Source organism: Anguilla anguilla, chromosome 10 (genome assembly GCF_013347855.1).
Source record: "Anguilla anguilla isolate fAngAng1 chromosome 10, fAngAng1.pri, whole genome shotgun sequence".
Taxonomy (NCBI): domain Eukaryota; kingdom Metazoa; phylum Chordata; class Actinopteri; order Anguilliformes; family Anguillidae; genus Anguilla; species Anguilla anguilla.
Genome location: NC_049210.1, coordinates 31,504,954 through 31,522,159, shown reverse-complemented (window position 1 = coordinate 31,522,159; position 17,206 = coordinate 31,504,954). Strand labels below are relative to the sequence as shown.

Genomic DNA, 17,206 nt, shown 5'->3' with positions numbered 1-17,206 from the left:
TGTTTCTTTTCAAATGTGGACTTGCTTTTGTCTTGCTGCATAACCTAATTACCCTTCAGCATCAGCTCACGGACAGATGACCAGGCATTCTCATGAAGAATTTTCTGATACAGAGCAGAATTCCAGGTCCCAAGGTAGAAGAAGAAGATAGAAGATATACTTTATTGAACCCCGTAGAGTAATTTGTCCTCTGCATTTGACCCATCCTTAGTTACCTAGGAGCAGTGGGCAGCTGCCTCTCTTGTGCTGCACCCGGGGACCAACTCCAGTTCTGAGGTCAAAGGCACCTGCAGGGGCGCACCTAACATGCATGTCTTTGAGTGTGGGAGGAAACCGGAGTACCCGGAGTAAACCCACGCGAACACGGGGAGAACATGCAAACTCTGCCCCAGATTCGAACCGACGACCTTCTTGCTGTGAGGCGACAGTGCTAACCACTATGCCACCGTGTCCGCCCTGAAGCATCCTCACACCATCAGACTACCACTACCACATTTAACTGTTAGTATGATATTCTTACTGTGAAATGCTATGTTTGCTTAACGGCAGACATAAGGGTACCTGTGTCATCCACAACGTTCCACTTGTGACTCATCAGTCCATCCAGGTGCGTTTTTACAAATGTGAGACAAGCATTGATGTTTCTCTTGGTTAGCAGTGGTTTCCGCCTTGCTAATTTCCCATGAATCCAATTTTTGCCCTGTCTCTTTCTTATTGCAGAGTCATAAACACTGACCTTACTGTAGCTGAGGCTAGAGAGGCCTGTATTTATTTGGATATTCTTCTGGGATCTTTTGTGACTTCCTGGATGAGTTATTGCCACACCCTTGGGATAAATTTTGGCAGGCTGCCCACTCCAGGAAAGATTCACCACTGTTCCAAGTGTTCTCCATTTGGAGATAATCTCACTGCAGTTCGCCAGGGTCCCAGAGCCGTAGAAATGGCTTTGTAGCCTGTTCCAGACTGATATATTTCAACAACTTTTTTCTCATCTCTTCTGGAATTTCCTTCGATAAAGGCATTGTCTGCATGCAGAAGCTTTGTGGTGACTATTTCATCACCCTGATGGTAAGGTTCACTACGAGTGAGACTTAGATTCAACAGGGCTGGCTGCAATCAAGTCTTCAATTATTTGAACCTAATTATCAAATTAAATTTGATCACTTGGTTGATTGAGTAACTAAAGGGGCAATTAATTTTTTTCAAATGGGAGATATGGGCGTTTAATAACTTTTTTCATTAAATAAACAAAATAATTATTTAAAAATTGTGTTTTGTGTTTACTTAGTTTCCTTTGTCTAATATAACATTTTGTCCAAAGATTTGAAATCATTCAGTATGACAAATAATAGAGGAAACCAGAAAGGGAGCAAATACGTTTTCACAGCACTGTATCGACCAAAGCATTGTATTGTCCGGTAAATGTGCATGTACTATACAAAAATAAATGTCAAATATACAATTTGGTCAATAATAATAATAATAATAATAATAATAATAATAATAAATAAAATGTAGGAATACCTTATCAAGAGCCCCCTCCAGTTTGCCCATTTTGTCCCTGAGTTGTTTCTCCAGGTAGCGGAGGGCCTCCACCTCATTCTCCAACTGCTTCTTCTCCGCAGTCACACTGGTCAGCTGCTGACTCAGCCGCTTGCATTCGGCAGCCTGCTGACGCTTATCCTATAAGCAATGTAAAATGATTACTTTTTTGCAGGATGGAACACAAAGTATTGTTGGTACACATTACTGATCCCTTTGATCTCCTCTAATGAGTTTGTTTTGTTCAAGCACTGGCCAATACACATGATAATCTCTTTTTTGGTCTGGATGACAAATAATTAGATTTCAACCGTGGGTGGTTTTTTAATCCTAGAATGAGTGCACAGACATTTGTATGTGAAGTACAGTCCACTGTGTGAGCTGGTTTTTAAAAAACCCAAACTCTTGATCAATTGAGGGTACTAAAAACAAACATTTAAGCTCCGCAAGTTTTCCTTAAACCTATTTTAACACTGCAGGTTTGGCAATTCAGATAATTTTGTCAATTAGGACCCTACTAATTTTATTTGTCAGCCAATAACAAGGGTGTGCAAAAACTGAGTAATTACTGCAGCAGCCTACTCAAACCACAGCTTTGTTTTCTATGCAATTGCTACCATTTAGTATTGTAAATGGTACATGTTCATCTTAAACATGCTATTGCATGTGAATGCTCATGCTCCAAACTTCTTCAAATTTCCATCACCACAGTAATGGATTTTAAATACAGTTTTCAGTTTTGTTTTATGTAAATTTGTGTATCAGATTCTGATGGCATTAAGATTGCATGAGTAATTGTTAATAATTCCAGTTACAGGACATCCTTGTTGTGTTATACGTCCCTTCATTTGAACTTTATACTTCCTTACTAGTTTAATACCGCAAATGCAACCTGCTCAACCGATCTGAAATTTAACCATATAGATTTTCATAACTGCGGTAAGAAACTTGTATGGTGATCGCAAAAGATACTGGGAGGAGACTGTGGATGGGTTTGCAGGTGAAGGAGTTTGGAACCTTGCCTTTGTCAGTTTATCTGTATTCTCCTCCATCATCTGGATCCGACCCTGGAGGGTATCAATCTGCTCTCGCTTGGCAGTGATTCGTCTCTGCATCCCCAAAGCGACCTTCATTCCTGTGAGGAGGATCCATAAGGCATTAGTCCTTGTGCTTGGACAGGTGTGAATGTCAACAGAGGAAGAATACACCCAAGCTTTTGTAGTTCATTATTTTATTCAACCACTTCTATGCAGCTGATATAAGAACATTGTACTTTCATTATTGTATATTTTATTATGAATTTCCATTCTGAGAATTGTGACTTGTTTTGTCTTGTCTTTTTAAACAAGAATAGTTTATTAGTAGTGCCCACTCATAAGGTTACATTCAAATGTACATGACAGAAAAGCTAATGTAAAACTACCTAAGTGAAAAAAATACATGATTTGGCTAGGACTGTTACAATTACTGGATAACTCGGCACCATCATTCTGGCAGTTATGAAAATTCACATGGTTAAATTTCCATCAGTGCAGTGACGGGATTTTAAAGGTTACACCAAGTGTTGCCTATTAAAAGCAGTTACCAGTGTGTATTTTATGGGGTGCTGATTGTAAAATGTTGCGCATATCGTAATTCTGCTCAATTTTTTGGACATTTAGCATTGCCAAATGTAAAAAATTGTGCTACAATTACAGAAATTTGTCTTCAAGAAAAATGTTCTGCATTAAAGCAAGATTAAACATGAGGTGGGAAAAAATGAAAGACCAACCATAATCGCGAAACAACTCGCACCAGACCAGTCACTGACTGTTCATTACTGAGATTGAGGTGCAGTAGGTTTTACTTGAATTATATCTATCCCATATAAAATTTGAAAGAATTTTCATTTCAGATAAAAACCTGCTTGCAAATTGTGTTTTGAGAATCATAAAAACGCGATAGCTTAGCTCCTGCATTGCATAGCATTGTGACTAAATTTGGTTATCAAAAGAAAGCTTCAGCAAGCTTAGCACACTTATTTGCCACACTACACACACACGCACACATGCACACACACACACACCTGTGTTAACGCAACCTCCGTAGGAGAAAACTTCAAGTTTCAAGAAGTAAATATGCCTTTTAACAACAGCATAATCCACTACTATAAAAGCTATTTTAATATCTTTTAGCAGATAGGCTAAAAGACTTGAAAACTGTGATGTCGCTTTGCCATACCATAGGTTTTGTTGGAATGAATCCACTGGGACATCCAATCTAAAAAACTTGCTCTCTGACAACATCGTTCCAAATAGCACTACAAACAAATTGAATTCACAGATTTTTCTAATGGTGCATTATACTTATTTATGGATAGGCTACTGTATGACAGCAATACACTTCTTCAATGCTGCAACACGCTTGAATCATTTCCCCTCTCTTTAGTGTTACTCTTTACAAATTGCACTGTTTTTTATTTAAATATATTTATAATATTTTAATCTAGGTATTAGAGTAATGATTTATAATTCTGTTAATTTTTTGTCAATATTTTTTAACCATTCCTTTGAATAGAAAAAATTTAATTTAATTTCTTTAACAAGTAAACTGAAATGTAATTTCTAATATTTAAATATGCTTCAAAGCTGGACATTAGGCTAATTAAAACCGGTTGTCAAAAGCACTGTGGTAGACTCCATCTACACATGCTCAAAGAGACAGGTTCCCAGCAATCTAAATGTGTATTTTACAGGGGTCAGTTTATTTAATTATTTTTTTTGCTCGCTCAGCTCAACTGTTCTGAAAATAAACTAGCAATCAAATTTGAATTTCCTAATGTAGATTTAAAAGAGTCAGACCACACAGATTTGTCAAACAACCTTTTTTGTCCTACAATAATCGAAACCCTCAGATTCTAAAGTCAAATTGACTGAGCTCTTGTGATGGGAGGATAACCATTTTCATGTACCTTTACTGAAGAAATAAAAAAAAAAAATAAAAAAAAAAAAAAAAATATATATATATATATATATGCATTTGAGCAAAAAAGGCTATTGTAGGTGGATATACCGGCGTTTCCAGAGCTCTATTTATTTGCAGAAGGTGGAAGTGAAAATTATCACAGAAAAATCAAATGTGCCGTGGTTAAAACTAGAGAACAATCCATCCAAGTACATTTATCATCTCAGACATGGATATTCTTCTGTGGAATGTGAAAATATCACAAATGATGTCGGAAGCTGGGCAACTGAGTTTGAGATACAAGCAGCGGCAGATCTACTTGGTGTACACGTTTTACATACAATCGTAAAAATTTGCTGAAATATTCATAAAGTTTTGTTGAATCAAACAGACAGAAATGAGGATACAGCAGTTTACCTGAAAACTGTAATGAGTGTCATTATAATATTGTTACGAGTCAAAAGGAGAGATATTGATGTTTGTGCCAACCTGTGCTATAAATCACAGTAAGATGCAATATTTTGTCATGCTGCAACTAGTCAGCATAAACTTTAAAGGCAACAAAGACAATATAATTTTAATATGGACTTTTGACATCACAAAAGGGACTTATAAGATACCATGAGACATAAATAAAACATGGCAAAGAATCTGTCAAGAAGCCTAGCATTTTCAAATATGGCACTGATGAACAGCACAGAGCAAATGTCACAAAATCCAGTGTTACAAAATACAGCACTGATGAACAGCACAGAGCAAATGTCAAAAACGGAGCATTATGAAATGTGGCACTGAAAAACAGCACAGAGCAACTGTTAAAAACCAATGGGGTGCATTGGTCTCAGGCAGTGCAAATGAGGAAGGGGCGTAGCTTCTTCATTTTCTCAAGAGGGATGTTGCACATACCACTACAAAATCCTTAAATGCAAACAGAATCCCCATCCCCAGAAGCACCAAATGCTTTTTGTAAAATAATTCGCAAAAACATTTCAATTCCATGGCATTTCACACAAATTATGCTTTTTAACCCTGATTCCGTGATTTCCACAAAACAAAAAACATAAGGCCCTAGACATGAAGTTACTTTGAGAAAAACAATAAATAGCCATTAACCTGTAGCTATTAACCTACAGAAAACCAGAAAACCTTGATGAACATTTTACAACAGGGCCTTTCTGATATGACCTTTCTAACAGACAGCATTATAAAACGTCCAGCCGAGTGCCGAATTGGAGCTATGTGTATTGGGTAAATATATATATATTTTTATACATGTAAATTATTGAACAAGGCTACCCTCTACCCCAGAATAACTTACCCAAAACGCATAGCTCCAATTCGGTACTCGGTTGGACGTTTTATAATGCTGTCTGTTAGAAAGGTCATATCAGAAAGGTCCTGTTGTGACCTTTCAGAAAGGTCTCCACGTGAACCATCATGGAAAATAGCTAACTTTTGACCAGCCAGTGAACCGTCACTTCATTAGCTACCAAACTGGGTGCCAAAATGGAAAATGTTTTATTGTATTATTGGTAAGCTCAGCAACAACCAAAATTTTGTTTTACCAGGACTCTTGGAGCTGACATTTTTAGTGTAGCAACACACCCCTACCCCTCAGTGTGCAATACTGTAATCCTGATTACTGAGGAGTTGTGGCTATAAACATTGATGAGTGTTGTAGATGACCTGTGTGGAGAAGTAGGTGGGGAGAGAGGGGGTAGGGGTGTGTCTCTTTCTCTGTGGACAAGGCCAAAATCAACAAAAATCAAATTTTGTTGATTTTCAAATTGTTTTCATAACATTGAGAAAGTTATCAACTACAGCTTAATGTCCAAAAACATTTCTACATACTGTATGCCACAAATTGAAAAGTGGAAAAATAGTACATTATTGTACTGCTTTATCCTTAGTATGTTGCAATGATCATTTAATTCAAATCTTTAGGGATTTTTCAGTCTGAATCAACTGATAAAGTTCGACTAAACCCAAAAATCCTGTATGGTTTCATTGAATTGATTATTCCCTAACGGTGTGTGTGTGTGTTTGAAGGGGACACATCCAGCAGTCTCATCTACTAAATTAATGGTATCTCTTTGGTAACTTTGATGGTAACATCAGAACATCACTGCGGGCTGCAGAGAGGAAGTGGAGAAAATCCCGATCCTCTGATGACCTGACCGCATACCATACCCTGCTGGCGACTTTCACATCTGCCCTCACGTCTGCAAAAGCCTCTTTTTTCCAATCCAAGATCAGTGCATGTGTCTCTAATCCACGTAAACTATTCTCCACCTTCTCTTCCCTCCTCATCCCTCCTCCACCCCCACCTCCCTCTTCCCTCTCCGCAGATGACTTTCTGGCCGCCTTTGAAGGAAAGGTGGCTACAATCCGGAACTCCTTCGCCCATCCAGTGAGCCCCCCAACCCCCCAGGACAAACCCACAGCCACACTGACCTCCTTTGAACTGCTGGAGGACTCCGATGTATTACAACTCATCACCTCTCATCGCGCAACCACCTGTCCACTTGACCCGATCCCATCTAAAGTTCTCCAATCCATCTCCAGCGAGCTCCTTCCCTATCTGTCTTCCATTGTTAATTCCTCTCTCTCCTCTGGTCATGTTCCCTCTGTTTTTAAGATGGCTCGTGTTACCCCACTACTCAAAAAACCCACCTTAGACCCCTCCGATGTAACAAATTATCGACCCGTATCCCTTCTACCCTTTCTGTCCAAAACCCTTGAACGAGCAGTTCTTAAACAATTAACCTCTTTTCTCCATCAGAACAACCTGCTAGACCCTCACCAGTCTGGCTTCCGATCCGGGCACTCAACAGAGACTGCACTCCTAGCTGTGACGGAGGCACTTGCCACTGCAAGAGCCTCACGCCTTTCCTCTGTCCTAATCCTTCTTGACCTGCCTGCAGCTTTTGACACGGTCAACCATAAAATACTCCTCTCCACCTTGGCTGGGATGGGAATTGCCGGGACTGCCCTGTCTTGGTTCGCTTCCTATCTTGCAGATAGGACCTACCAGGTCACCTGGAAGGGGTCTGCCTCTGCTTCTCATCCACTTGTTACGGGAGTGCCGCAGGGATCTGTACTGGGTCCTCTGCTGTTCTCCTTATACACCAGATCTCTTGGTTCAATCATTAATTCACATGGCTTTTCCTATCATTGTTATGCAGATGACACACAACTCTTCTTTTCTTTCCCCCCCTCGGACACACAGGTCAATGGTAAGATCTCTTCCTGCCTGGCTGACATCTCCACCTGGATGGCCAGCCACCATCTGAAGCTCAACCTCGACAAAACTGAGCTGCTCTTCTTCCCGTACAAGACCTCCTTGCTTCGTGAACTCTCAATCACGGTTGATGGCACCACAGTGACTGCCTCTCACTCTGCCAAGAGCTTGGGGGTGGTACTGGATGACCAACTGGACCTCAAGGAGCACATCAAGGCAACATCACGGTCCTGCAGATTCCTCCTATACAACATCAGGAGGATTCGACCATACCTGACGACGCACTCCACCCAGCTGCTCGTCCAGGCTACAGTGACCTCTCGCCTTGATTACTGCAACTCCCTCCTTGCAAACCTGCCAGCTTGTGCCATACAGCCACTACAGATGATTCAGAATGCCGCTGCCCGACTCATCTACAACCTCCCCAAATTCTCCCACGTCACTCCTCTGCTGCGATCACTTCACTGGCTACCGGTCGCTGCCAGGATCCGATTCAAAGCCCTGACCCTTGCCTACACTGCTGCCAACAGGACAGCCCCCATCTACTTGCAGGACATGACTCAATTCTATGTGCCTGCTCGACCACTCCACTCTGCGGCAGCAGGGCGTCTTGTAACCCCTACCCACTTCTTGGTAAATTGTATTTGTCCTAATACCGTAGCTTATTCTTCTGCCTAGTTTGGCTTTGCAGATGTTAGACCAGGATAGTGTTCATTGTTCTCGGCTAGAAATAGCTGTACAAAATAAGTAATTGTACCTTACTGAACCCGTGTTCAGCAGTTGTCTACGATCATGAAAATGCACTTTTTTGTATGTCGCTTAGGATAAAAGCGTCTGCTAAATGAATGTAATGTAATGTAACTTTTCCAGCATGTGGTCACACTCAGATGGTTTATGGCAAATCTCAGATAAAATGATAGGGAGCAAAGCATTAAAAGGGGCCTACCATGTTCATCCGCCCCCTCCAGGGTCCTCAGGGTGCTCTGGGCCTGAAAGAGGTCAGCTTGGACAGTCTGAAGCTGGCCCATCAACTTGGCAGCAATCCCTTCTAACTCCTGAATCCTACGGACATGGGTCTTCTTCAGAGCCTCATGCTCATCTGTGAGATAGGCAGGTCAGTGAATTTTAATATAAAGTCAAAAAAGGCTTATAACACATTAACAATAACAGCTAAATTAGATCAAAACAGAAACTGGAGGGGAATGATCCAGCCTTGCTTATCACAAAGTTTCTAAACCATCACCTACCACAATGGAGAAGCAAAAGTGGTTTTTCAACAAAATCTTAAGGTCTAGACTTATTCCAATGACAAGCTCAGTTTTGATATACAATGTATACATATACATGCACATAGGCTCTATCATTTTACAAATAAAGTTCCATTACATATGAGCAACTTAACAGTTGGGTTACAGGATATGTGTTTCAGTTTGAGTACCCATAGCATGCGGCTCTAGAATGTGATCATTGGATGGATGACTACCTGTGAGGCTGAGCAGCTGTACCCGCTGTACCTCCAGCTCAGTGGTCAGCCGCTGTTTTTGCAATGTCAGCTCATGCAGGGAGCGGTTCTTTTCTGAGAGAGCACCTTTCTGTTGGACCTGTTCGTGCTCCAGAGCCCCCAGCATGTGGCCCTGCTGCTCCCAGCCCGCCTGCTTTCCCCCCCAAAGAAGACACAGACAATTATTTTACTAACATGACGCATCGTCACTGCTACAAAAAGGGAAACAACGCACCCGATGCAAAGTAATTTGAGTCATTCCAGGTTTTACAAGTAAGACAGTGCACTGAATGGAATTCTCCAACAGGCTTTGTTCACCAATGTGCCTCGAACTGACTGAGAATAAAACCTGATTTGAAAAACACGACTACATTTAGCTAAATTTCAGCTGTTTCGTGATCAACAGTACTAGCAGCTGAAAACACACACAGCACAGAGCATGCAGCGCTACAGTTCTAATACTTGAGAAAAATGTATAATGTATTATAAATAATGACAAAGATAATGGTTCGGGAGGAGAAAGTGAATGTTCACTTCCTGTGGATGGAAATGTTTATTTCCATGAAGGACGACGTGCAATTGAAGGCAAAGTGAAACTAAAACCAACAAATTCACGCTATTTTAATAGGTAATGTGTTGTTTTTACGGTTCATGTAATGATATCCAAACATTACTATGCATACATACTATTTTAACAATTATAACTATAGGAATACAACTATTGTTTTACAGGCATTACAAAGCAGTAATGCCAGTTAAGCTGTTAGGTTCTTTATCGCCTGCTTCAGTAGCTTGTAGACTAATCATTCATTTCATAGCAAAAATTAGTAGCTGTATGCATAGTTATTTATAAAGGTCATTAGTTTTGTTTTATGTCATAGTTATATATAATGTAAATTAATTTTTATTTTATAATTTATTATTGTTAAAAATAGTTGTATGTATTGTTTGAATTGGTTCCAATGTCAAAATAAAACAAAACAGTTTTATTTAACCATTTCAGTTCTCAGAACATATTCCCGCCAGGTACGTCAAAATCAGCATAGGGCTCAAGGAGTTAAGGGGTTAAAAGTAAAAGTACCCGTATTACAGTGTCTGTAGTTAGGTCTAACAGAGGCCACATTTTGAAGAACACTCAGACCTTAAGTTGATGGATCTCAAGCTGATGTTTGTCAATCTCGCTGATGAGCCATTCTTTCTCTTCCTGAAGCACTTCAATGCTATTGCTGTGCTGCAGAGATAGCTGTGTCATGCCCTCCATCTGCAACTGCAGCAATTCCACCATCTTCTCCTTTTCCTCCAGCTTGAGACGCAGTGTGTCTCCCTCTGCCATTAACGCCTGGGCATGTCCTTGCGCCTCCTGCAGCCGGGCTTCATCCTGCTGCTGGTTCTGCTCCTTCTGCTGCAACTCCTGCTCTTTGCCCTCCAACAGGCCCTTCAACCTCACCTGCTCTTGCTTCTGCTCCTCCAGCAGGTCATGCAACCTCTTCTCCTCTTGCTTCTGTTCCTCCAGAAGTCTTTGCAGCTTATTCCCCTCACATTCCTTTTCCTCCAGGAGGCCCTGGACCCTCTTCCCTTTTTGTCTCTGCTCATCCAGCAGACCCTTCAACCTCTTCATCTTGTGCTCCTGATTCTCCAGTATGTCCTGCAGCCTCTTCCCCTCGCCCTGCTGTGCCTCCAGCAGATCATTCAACCTCTTCTTCTCACAGTCCTGGTCCTCCATCAGACCTTTAGTCCTCTTCCTCTCACAGCCCTGCTCCTCCAGCAGGAACTGAAGCCTCTTTATTTCGCGCTCCTTCTCCTCCAGCTGACCCTGTAACATCTTGACTTGATGACCTTGCTCTTCTAGCTGACCTTGCAGCATTTTCACTTCATGTTGCTGTTCCTGCTGCAGGCTCAACAGTCTCTTCCCGTCACGCTCCTTCTCATCCTTGGTGGCGCGTTCTCTCGTGTGCTCCAGGTCAGCCAGCTGCAATTGATCCCGTGCTGCCTTTAGCTCGCTGCGGAGGCGTGTTGCATTGTCCTGCATTTTGCTCTGCTGTTTCTCTGCAGAAATCTACATGGGAACAAAGTGTCAGGCTCAAAATTCTTCCGCTAGCAGTAGTATGATCTGTCCATGAACCCAAACTAGTCAATACAGTCTTCCTGTTTAAGTCTTTATTTTATATTCCTTCAACAATGGTACATGCACCATCTGAATAATACAGCTGTACACTATGGCCATTACTCCTTATTTTTATATTGTATGTTATATAGTTATGCATTTATTTAAAATAAACATTTCCCCCTCCCATTTCCCCCCTCAATCCAGGATTGCCAATTGTGGCTTGAACAGTGGAAGTGCCCTCATCTGCGCACGCAGCACTGCAGCCAAAACCTCTGCACTGGCCACAAGCCAGTGACCATTGGCCACACTACACAACACACAGTACTGCAGGTGAGCTAGTATAGTTTCATTTGAGTCTGACGGGAATCATTTTTCAGCAAGCACATTGTGATTGTTATTTAATAAACAGACTTGCATCTTTATGGCTAAATTAATGTCCACTTGCATTGCTTCCAAATCCAATGTCCAATTTAAACAGGTCCATCTGAGTTCTAGCAGTACTCGTTTGAGTCATCTCACCTGCTTCTCCATCAGTGTCAGACACTCATCTTTCAGAGAGCCCACCATGTTCTCCAGCTCCAGAACTCCAAGGCTTCGCCCATCCAGCTCCTGCCGCAGGCCATCGATGGCCACGCTATGGCTTCTGTCCCGCTCCCGGAGTCGCCTGTTCTGTTCCTTTTCCAGGGCCAGCTCCTCTTGGGTCTTATGCAGGTCCGTCTGAGGTCCAGTGAACACATATCAAAGACCGATCATAAAGCTTCACCCCCAATAGCAACCCTGACATCATTCTTTAATGACATTTGGAATTCCTGGTTTCTGTTTATGGACCACTTATGAAACCACTCGTTGTAGCAAGGCTCCACATATCATGCCCGTTGTCTGCAACTGCTTATACAACTGCAGTGATATGAGTACAAAAAAAAGTACACCCCCTTTCAATTATACTGTTTTACATATTAGGACATGACAGACCCTCATCTAGGCTTAACAGTAGATAACTAAAACTTTGTTTATTCAAACAGAATTCATCAAACATACACAAGCTAAGTTCACCCTTAATGATTCCATATCCTTTAAGAAGGCAAGTGGCACAATCAGACTGTATGATGCACTAAGAAATTGCAAAGAACCATAAAACTAAACTACATCCAGGGTCATGACTCCACTGTTAGGAAAATAGCAAGTATGGCTTTCATAAAAGGGAAGACAGAAAACCCCTTCTCTCAAATAAATAGTATTGCAGCATAGCTTAGGTTTGCAAAAATAAATCTGAATGAGCCACAAAACTTCTGGAACACTGCCCTCTGGACAGACAAGACCAAAGTGGTGTTGTTTGGCCAGTTGATTTCACACCAATGTTCGGTGAAATCCAAACTTTAAACAATTTAGGAAACATTGGGTAGCATTGCTTTGGAATACAGCTTCTTTACTTTAGGTGAGGCAAGACAGCCTATATTGTTTGTAGTACAGTAACTTGGCATCATTTTGATATCAATACTTTTAATAGCAGGCCTATATTTTGCCAGTTTGAATGAATGAGTTATAGACAGTGCTTTGCATGTGTGAGTAACTTGGCATTTTTGTACGTTGAAAACGTGTTTTTTATGAGATATCATTTCTTTTTGCAAAGTGTTTCTTATGAGAGAGTGAGAACTGTAATGCATATAATTATAGACTATGAGAAGTATGCGTACACATACAGTACATACATGCAAACTTGCATACAGTGTCGGCAGTCCCGGATGCAGACTGGTTTGATTGGGAGGCAGAGCAAGATTTTTGGGGTGGGGCAAGTTGAGGACATGATTCGTGACGAGCAGCAAAGCGGACCTGGGTGTAAAAATGCGACGTAACCCTTGTGGAGAAACGGTTGTGGACTATGCCTATCCTTGTGTGAATTTGTACAGTCTGATCAACGTGTACCGTTTATCACTTTCGCTTTGCTATATATGTAAAACAATGGCTGTGGCAAATGGTGCAGTGGCGTAAGTATAAAAGAGGCTTGCACCATTAGAACAGCAACAGAGATGTCCCCAGTGTATGTAGTCACTGATTTGACGGCCATCCAACGAGCCTTCATTGACAAAATTATCCGTAAGCTTGGAGAATTTGAGCTCCCTAGGTCGCAACTTGTGTGCCCTTCTGTCCTGCTCCGTTTTCTGTTATTTCGTCGAGATGCACTTTTAGAGTTACTAAGGTTTATAAGGTATTTTGATACGCTTAGCTGTAGGTAGGACTCCTCTTTGCTGTTTAGCTTAGCTAGGCCTTACATGAGAATTCGAGAAGTAGGACTCCTCTTCGCTGTTTAGCTTAGCTAGGCCTTACATGAGAATTCGAGAAGTAGAACAGAACAGTGGAGCAGCACAGACATATGTCCCAGCAATCTTTGCATATCAGAAAATAAAAGTAGTACGAGTAGTTGAAACAATATGTTTTTAGCAGAATGGGCATGTAGGTGAAGGTTGACATGATCACAGACTATAGTGCAAAGAAAATAAAGTGACCATGAGCGCGACAAGTTTCCTTATTGAATGGTACAAAAAACAGACGGTATTAAAAATTACTCATTAAAATGGTTGGTGAAGTAATGAGTGACATTGCACAGGAAAACTGTTGTACACATGCACTTTTCTCATGTTCAATACTAGTAGTTATAATTATGATTGACTCATGATTTTAAATGCAATGTTTTAATGGGGTGTTGCAGACAGTACATGTAGTAATTGTTTGTATGTGGGTAGACGGAGAACAGGGCAAGGTAACATGAATGCAGAAATGTGGCTTTCCTGATAAGAATGTTTTCTACAGTAGCCAAATGAAGAAATATAGTTTGTAGAAATGGCACAGTGGTCAGCTGGTGTAACTTTTTAAGAAAATCAATACATTTGCAGTCATGAAATGCATATGGCTGGCTGTGAGTGACTTTTGGGGAAGATGTGCATTGAAGATTCTGATATACTGATAAGTACAAAAGCAATAGTTCAAAAGCAATAGACAATTATTAGTTAGCAAATATAAGTGTAAGAAAATGTTAGTGTAAGACATGCGCTTCTTAGTCAGTAACATTGGCAGTGCGCCACCATCAAGTAACTGTCCAGGGGTGTGAATTGTCTTGGGGAAATGTGTCTGCGGCTTTAAAGAAGAAGACAGCTGAGCTCCGGTTGAATCTATATGGCCTGGCGATATTGCAGCCGGTTAACTGAAGGTGTAGATGGTACATCATATTGCAGTGTGTACGTTCGGTGAACGCCGGGTAGATGTGGTGCAAAAGCAATAGTTGAGATGTAATAGACAAATATTAGTGAGCAAAAAAGCATGTTTAAGAAATTTGCTTCAGGCGGGATTTGACCCTGTGACTCAAGGATCCATAGACCGCGACATTTCCCACTGAGCCACGAATGGACTAGCTGTTGAGACTGGAAATTTTTTCAGGTAAAAAGATGTGTCCATTTTGTGTGTGTATGTGAGATTTTGATTGGCTGGTGTATGTGAAGGATTGGCTGGTGTTGCTAAAATGTCCAATGGGGAGACATATTCTTTGTGGGCTAGGAGCATTTCTGGCAGGAAAAAGAAGAAGGAGAACATGCAAAATCCTCTTAGTTTGGGGCTTCATTGTGTGGTCATGTGAAGTTGTTTATGAATTCTCTCTGACCTCTCTGGGGTCAGAATGTACAGAAATTAATGTTTTTAAGGGCTGAGTGTCAGTGGTTATTTCTGTGGGGAACCCTGAAAAGTGCCAAACTCTGTATAGGTATGGGGCATGCCCGCCAAGGCGTAACATGGCTGGATGGCATACCTGTCATCCCAGTTTTTCCAAAAAATTCAAAATGGCAGAAAATATCAGCATGCTCATATTAAATGTGGGACATTTAGTTCAGCATGAGCCACAGAATCTAGGGAGAAAATAATTTTGAATCTGGACTACACGATTCAGAAGTAATGGACCAAAACATAAATGGCTGTGTTACAGTTACATCTGGCTACAATGTCACTGCGCAAGTTCCATTTCGTTATCTCAAATAGTCTAGGACACAGGTATTAAATTACAGTTCTGGAGGGCCGCAGTGTCTTCTGGTTTTTGGTGTGTTGTCGGCGCAAGCAAGGCTCCAGAGTGCGACTAAACATTTTCATTGGTCGTACTGGTGCGCCTGAAATTTTGCAGGTCTGTCTTTGTGTGTTACGACGGAGTATTATGGCCACAGAAGAAAATTCGGAGATTTCGAGAATAAGGTCGTAATATTATGAGAATAAAGTTGTAATTTTACGAGACAAAAGTCATAATATTACGAGAATAAAGTCGCAATTTTACGAGAACAAAAGTCATAATATTACGAGAATGAAGTCGTGATTTTAGGCTACGTGTTATTTTAGAGGGGAAATATCAGAAGAGCAGCCTGCCGCCTGCATTAAAATGAGGAAGGTGGAGCATCTTGTGAAGTTATACTTTAGTATAGGTTTCACAAATAACGAAATACTTAATATTTTGGCTTATCATAAGTATCAGGACATTGTGTCTATTCCGAAGAAAGAACCACACGGACTTGGAGGAAATTGCAGGCTCAGGCTGCCATTAGACTGTCCTCTCGCCCATTTTGTTGGTTGCTGGTAATATATTTTCTTAAAAATTGTTTTTTTCTAGAAATTTTACGATTTTATTCTCGTACTATTATGATTTTTTCTCGTAAAATTACGACTTTATTCTTGTAATATGACATTTTTCTTAAAATATTATGACTTTATTCTCATTAAATTGCGACTTTATTCTAGTAATATTACGACTTTATTCTCGAAATTTCTGAATTGTTTCCCCCTCAATGTGGCCCTAATACTCCGTCGTAGTACAGTGTGTGTATGTGTGCAGGGTTTTTTTTTTCCCACCCGCATTCTGCAAAGACCCACCCCTACTCTGCCTCTGATTGGCTCTGACCCTGAAATTCTTCTTCGCTGAATGCGGGTGGGGGAAAAAAAAGGCATGTATATGTGTGAAACCGCGCCCTGTACTCCTCCGGGAGCAGTGCATACACTTGAGTTATTTGAGTTTGATTTATTTATTTGAGTTTGTCAAGTACTTTAAATATCAGTACTTTTTAAGTTTATTTTGTAAACAATTGTGGTTATCGTGATTTCTTGTTTGTGCTGTGATTTAAATAAAGAAAAAACATTTATCTGCACATTTATTCCTGTTTACTATCATTTACATAATGTGTTAAGAAATTACCAATGTGTGTTGGAACTGACAAAAAAGGTAACGCTTAAAATGTATTATTGCAGCGCCAAAAGGCGTGGTGAAAAATTCTGGGTGCACCTAAATTATGTGCTGGTGCACCTAAATGGAAAAGTTAGGCGCACCAGTGCAACCATTGTAAAAAGTTAGTCTGGAGCCCTGGCAAGTGTTTCATATGTCATCAAGTCATTCATTGGCTAAGGAAATCCACACACCTTGTTCTCAAGGCCTTAATTGGCAGCTGATTGAAAGGAAAACGCAAAAACCCACAAACACTGTAGGCCCCCTTGGGATTCAGTTTGACACCCCTGGTCTAGGAGATGTCTTTAAAAAATTTTTTTACAAATTAAAAATTGTGGAAAACTCAAAATGGTGAGCATTATGACTGCTGACCATTGTGACATCTTTTCAGGCAGGATTCTAGTCTCTACCTGAAAAGGGCGAGGAGTTATGATTGTTTGAATATTAGAAATTCAATGACAGTTATAGTGGCCAACCAGTGTCAAAACCACTCAGTCCCCAAAATGCCAAGTTTCATAGGTCTCAGCCATGTGATTAGGCCAAAACTGGGGACAGAGGAAAATGGCTAATATGAAATCTCCATTCGTACATAACCACCCATGCCTACAATAAACGTTGTGCTATTTA

General features: G+C 40.8%; 1 protein-coding gene across 4 annotated transcripts in view; it reads right to left on the bottom strand.

The window, feature by feature from the left end:
- LOC118206603 (coiled-coil domain-containing protein 158-like) overlaps nt 1–17,206 on the bottom strand; it is a 49,144-nt gene that overhangs the window by 16,065 nt on the left and 15,873 nt on the right. For 3 of the 4 annotated variants that reach the window (XR_004761210.1, XM_035379472.1, XM_035379474.1), the window contains exons 10-15: nt 11,854–12,051; nt 10,369–11,283; nt 9,210–9,381; nt 8,673–8,825; nt 2,565–2,677; nt 1,525–1,683 (exon numbers count right to left, since the gene is read on the bottom strand). Coding sequence is in view for 3 of the 4 variants with exons in the window: in XM_035379472.1 (XP_035235363.1) it covers nt 1,525–1,683; nt 2,565–2,677; nt 8,673–8,825; nt 9,210–9,381; nt 10,369–11,283; nt 11,854–12,051 (1,710 nt within the window). In the remaining variant the exon portion in view is untranslated. The remainder of the gene's footprint in view (nt 1–1,524; nt 1,684–2,564; nt 2,678–8,672; nt 8,826–9,209; nt 9,382–10,368; nt 11,284–11,853; nt 12,052–17,206) is intronic. The other variant, XM_035379473.1, reaches the window with a different exon arrangement.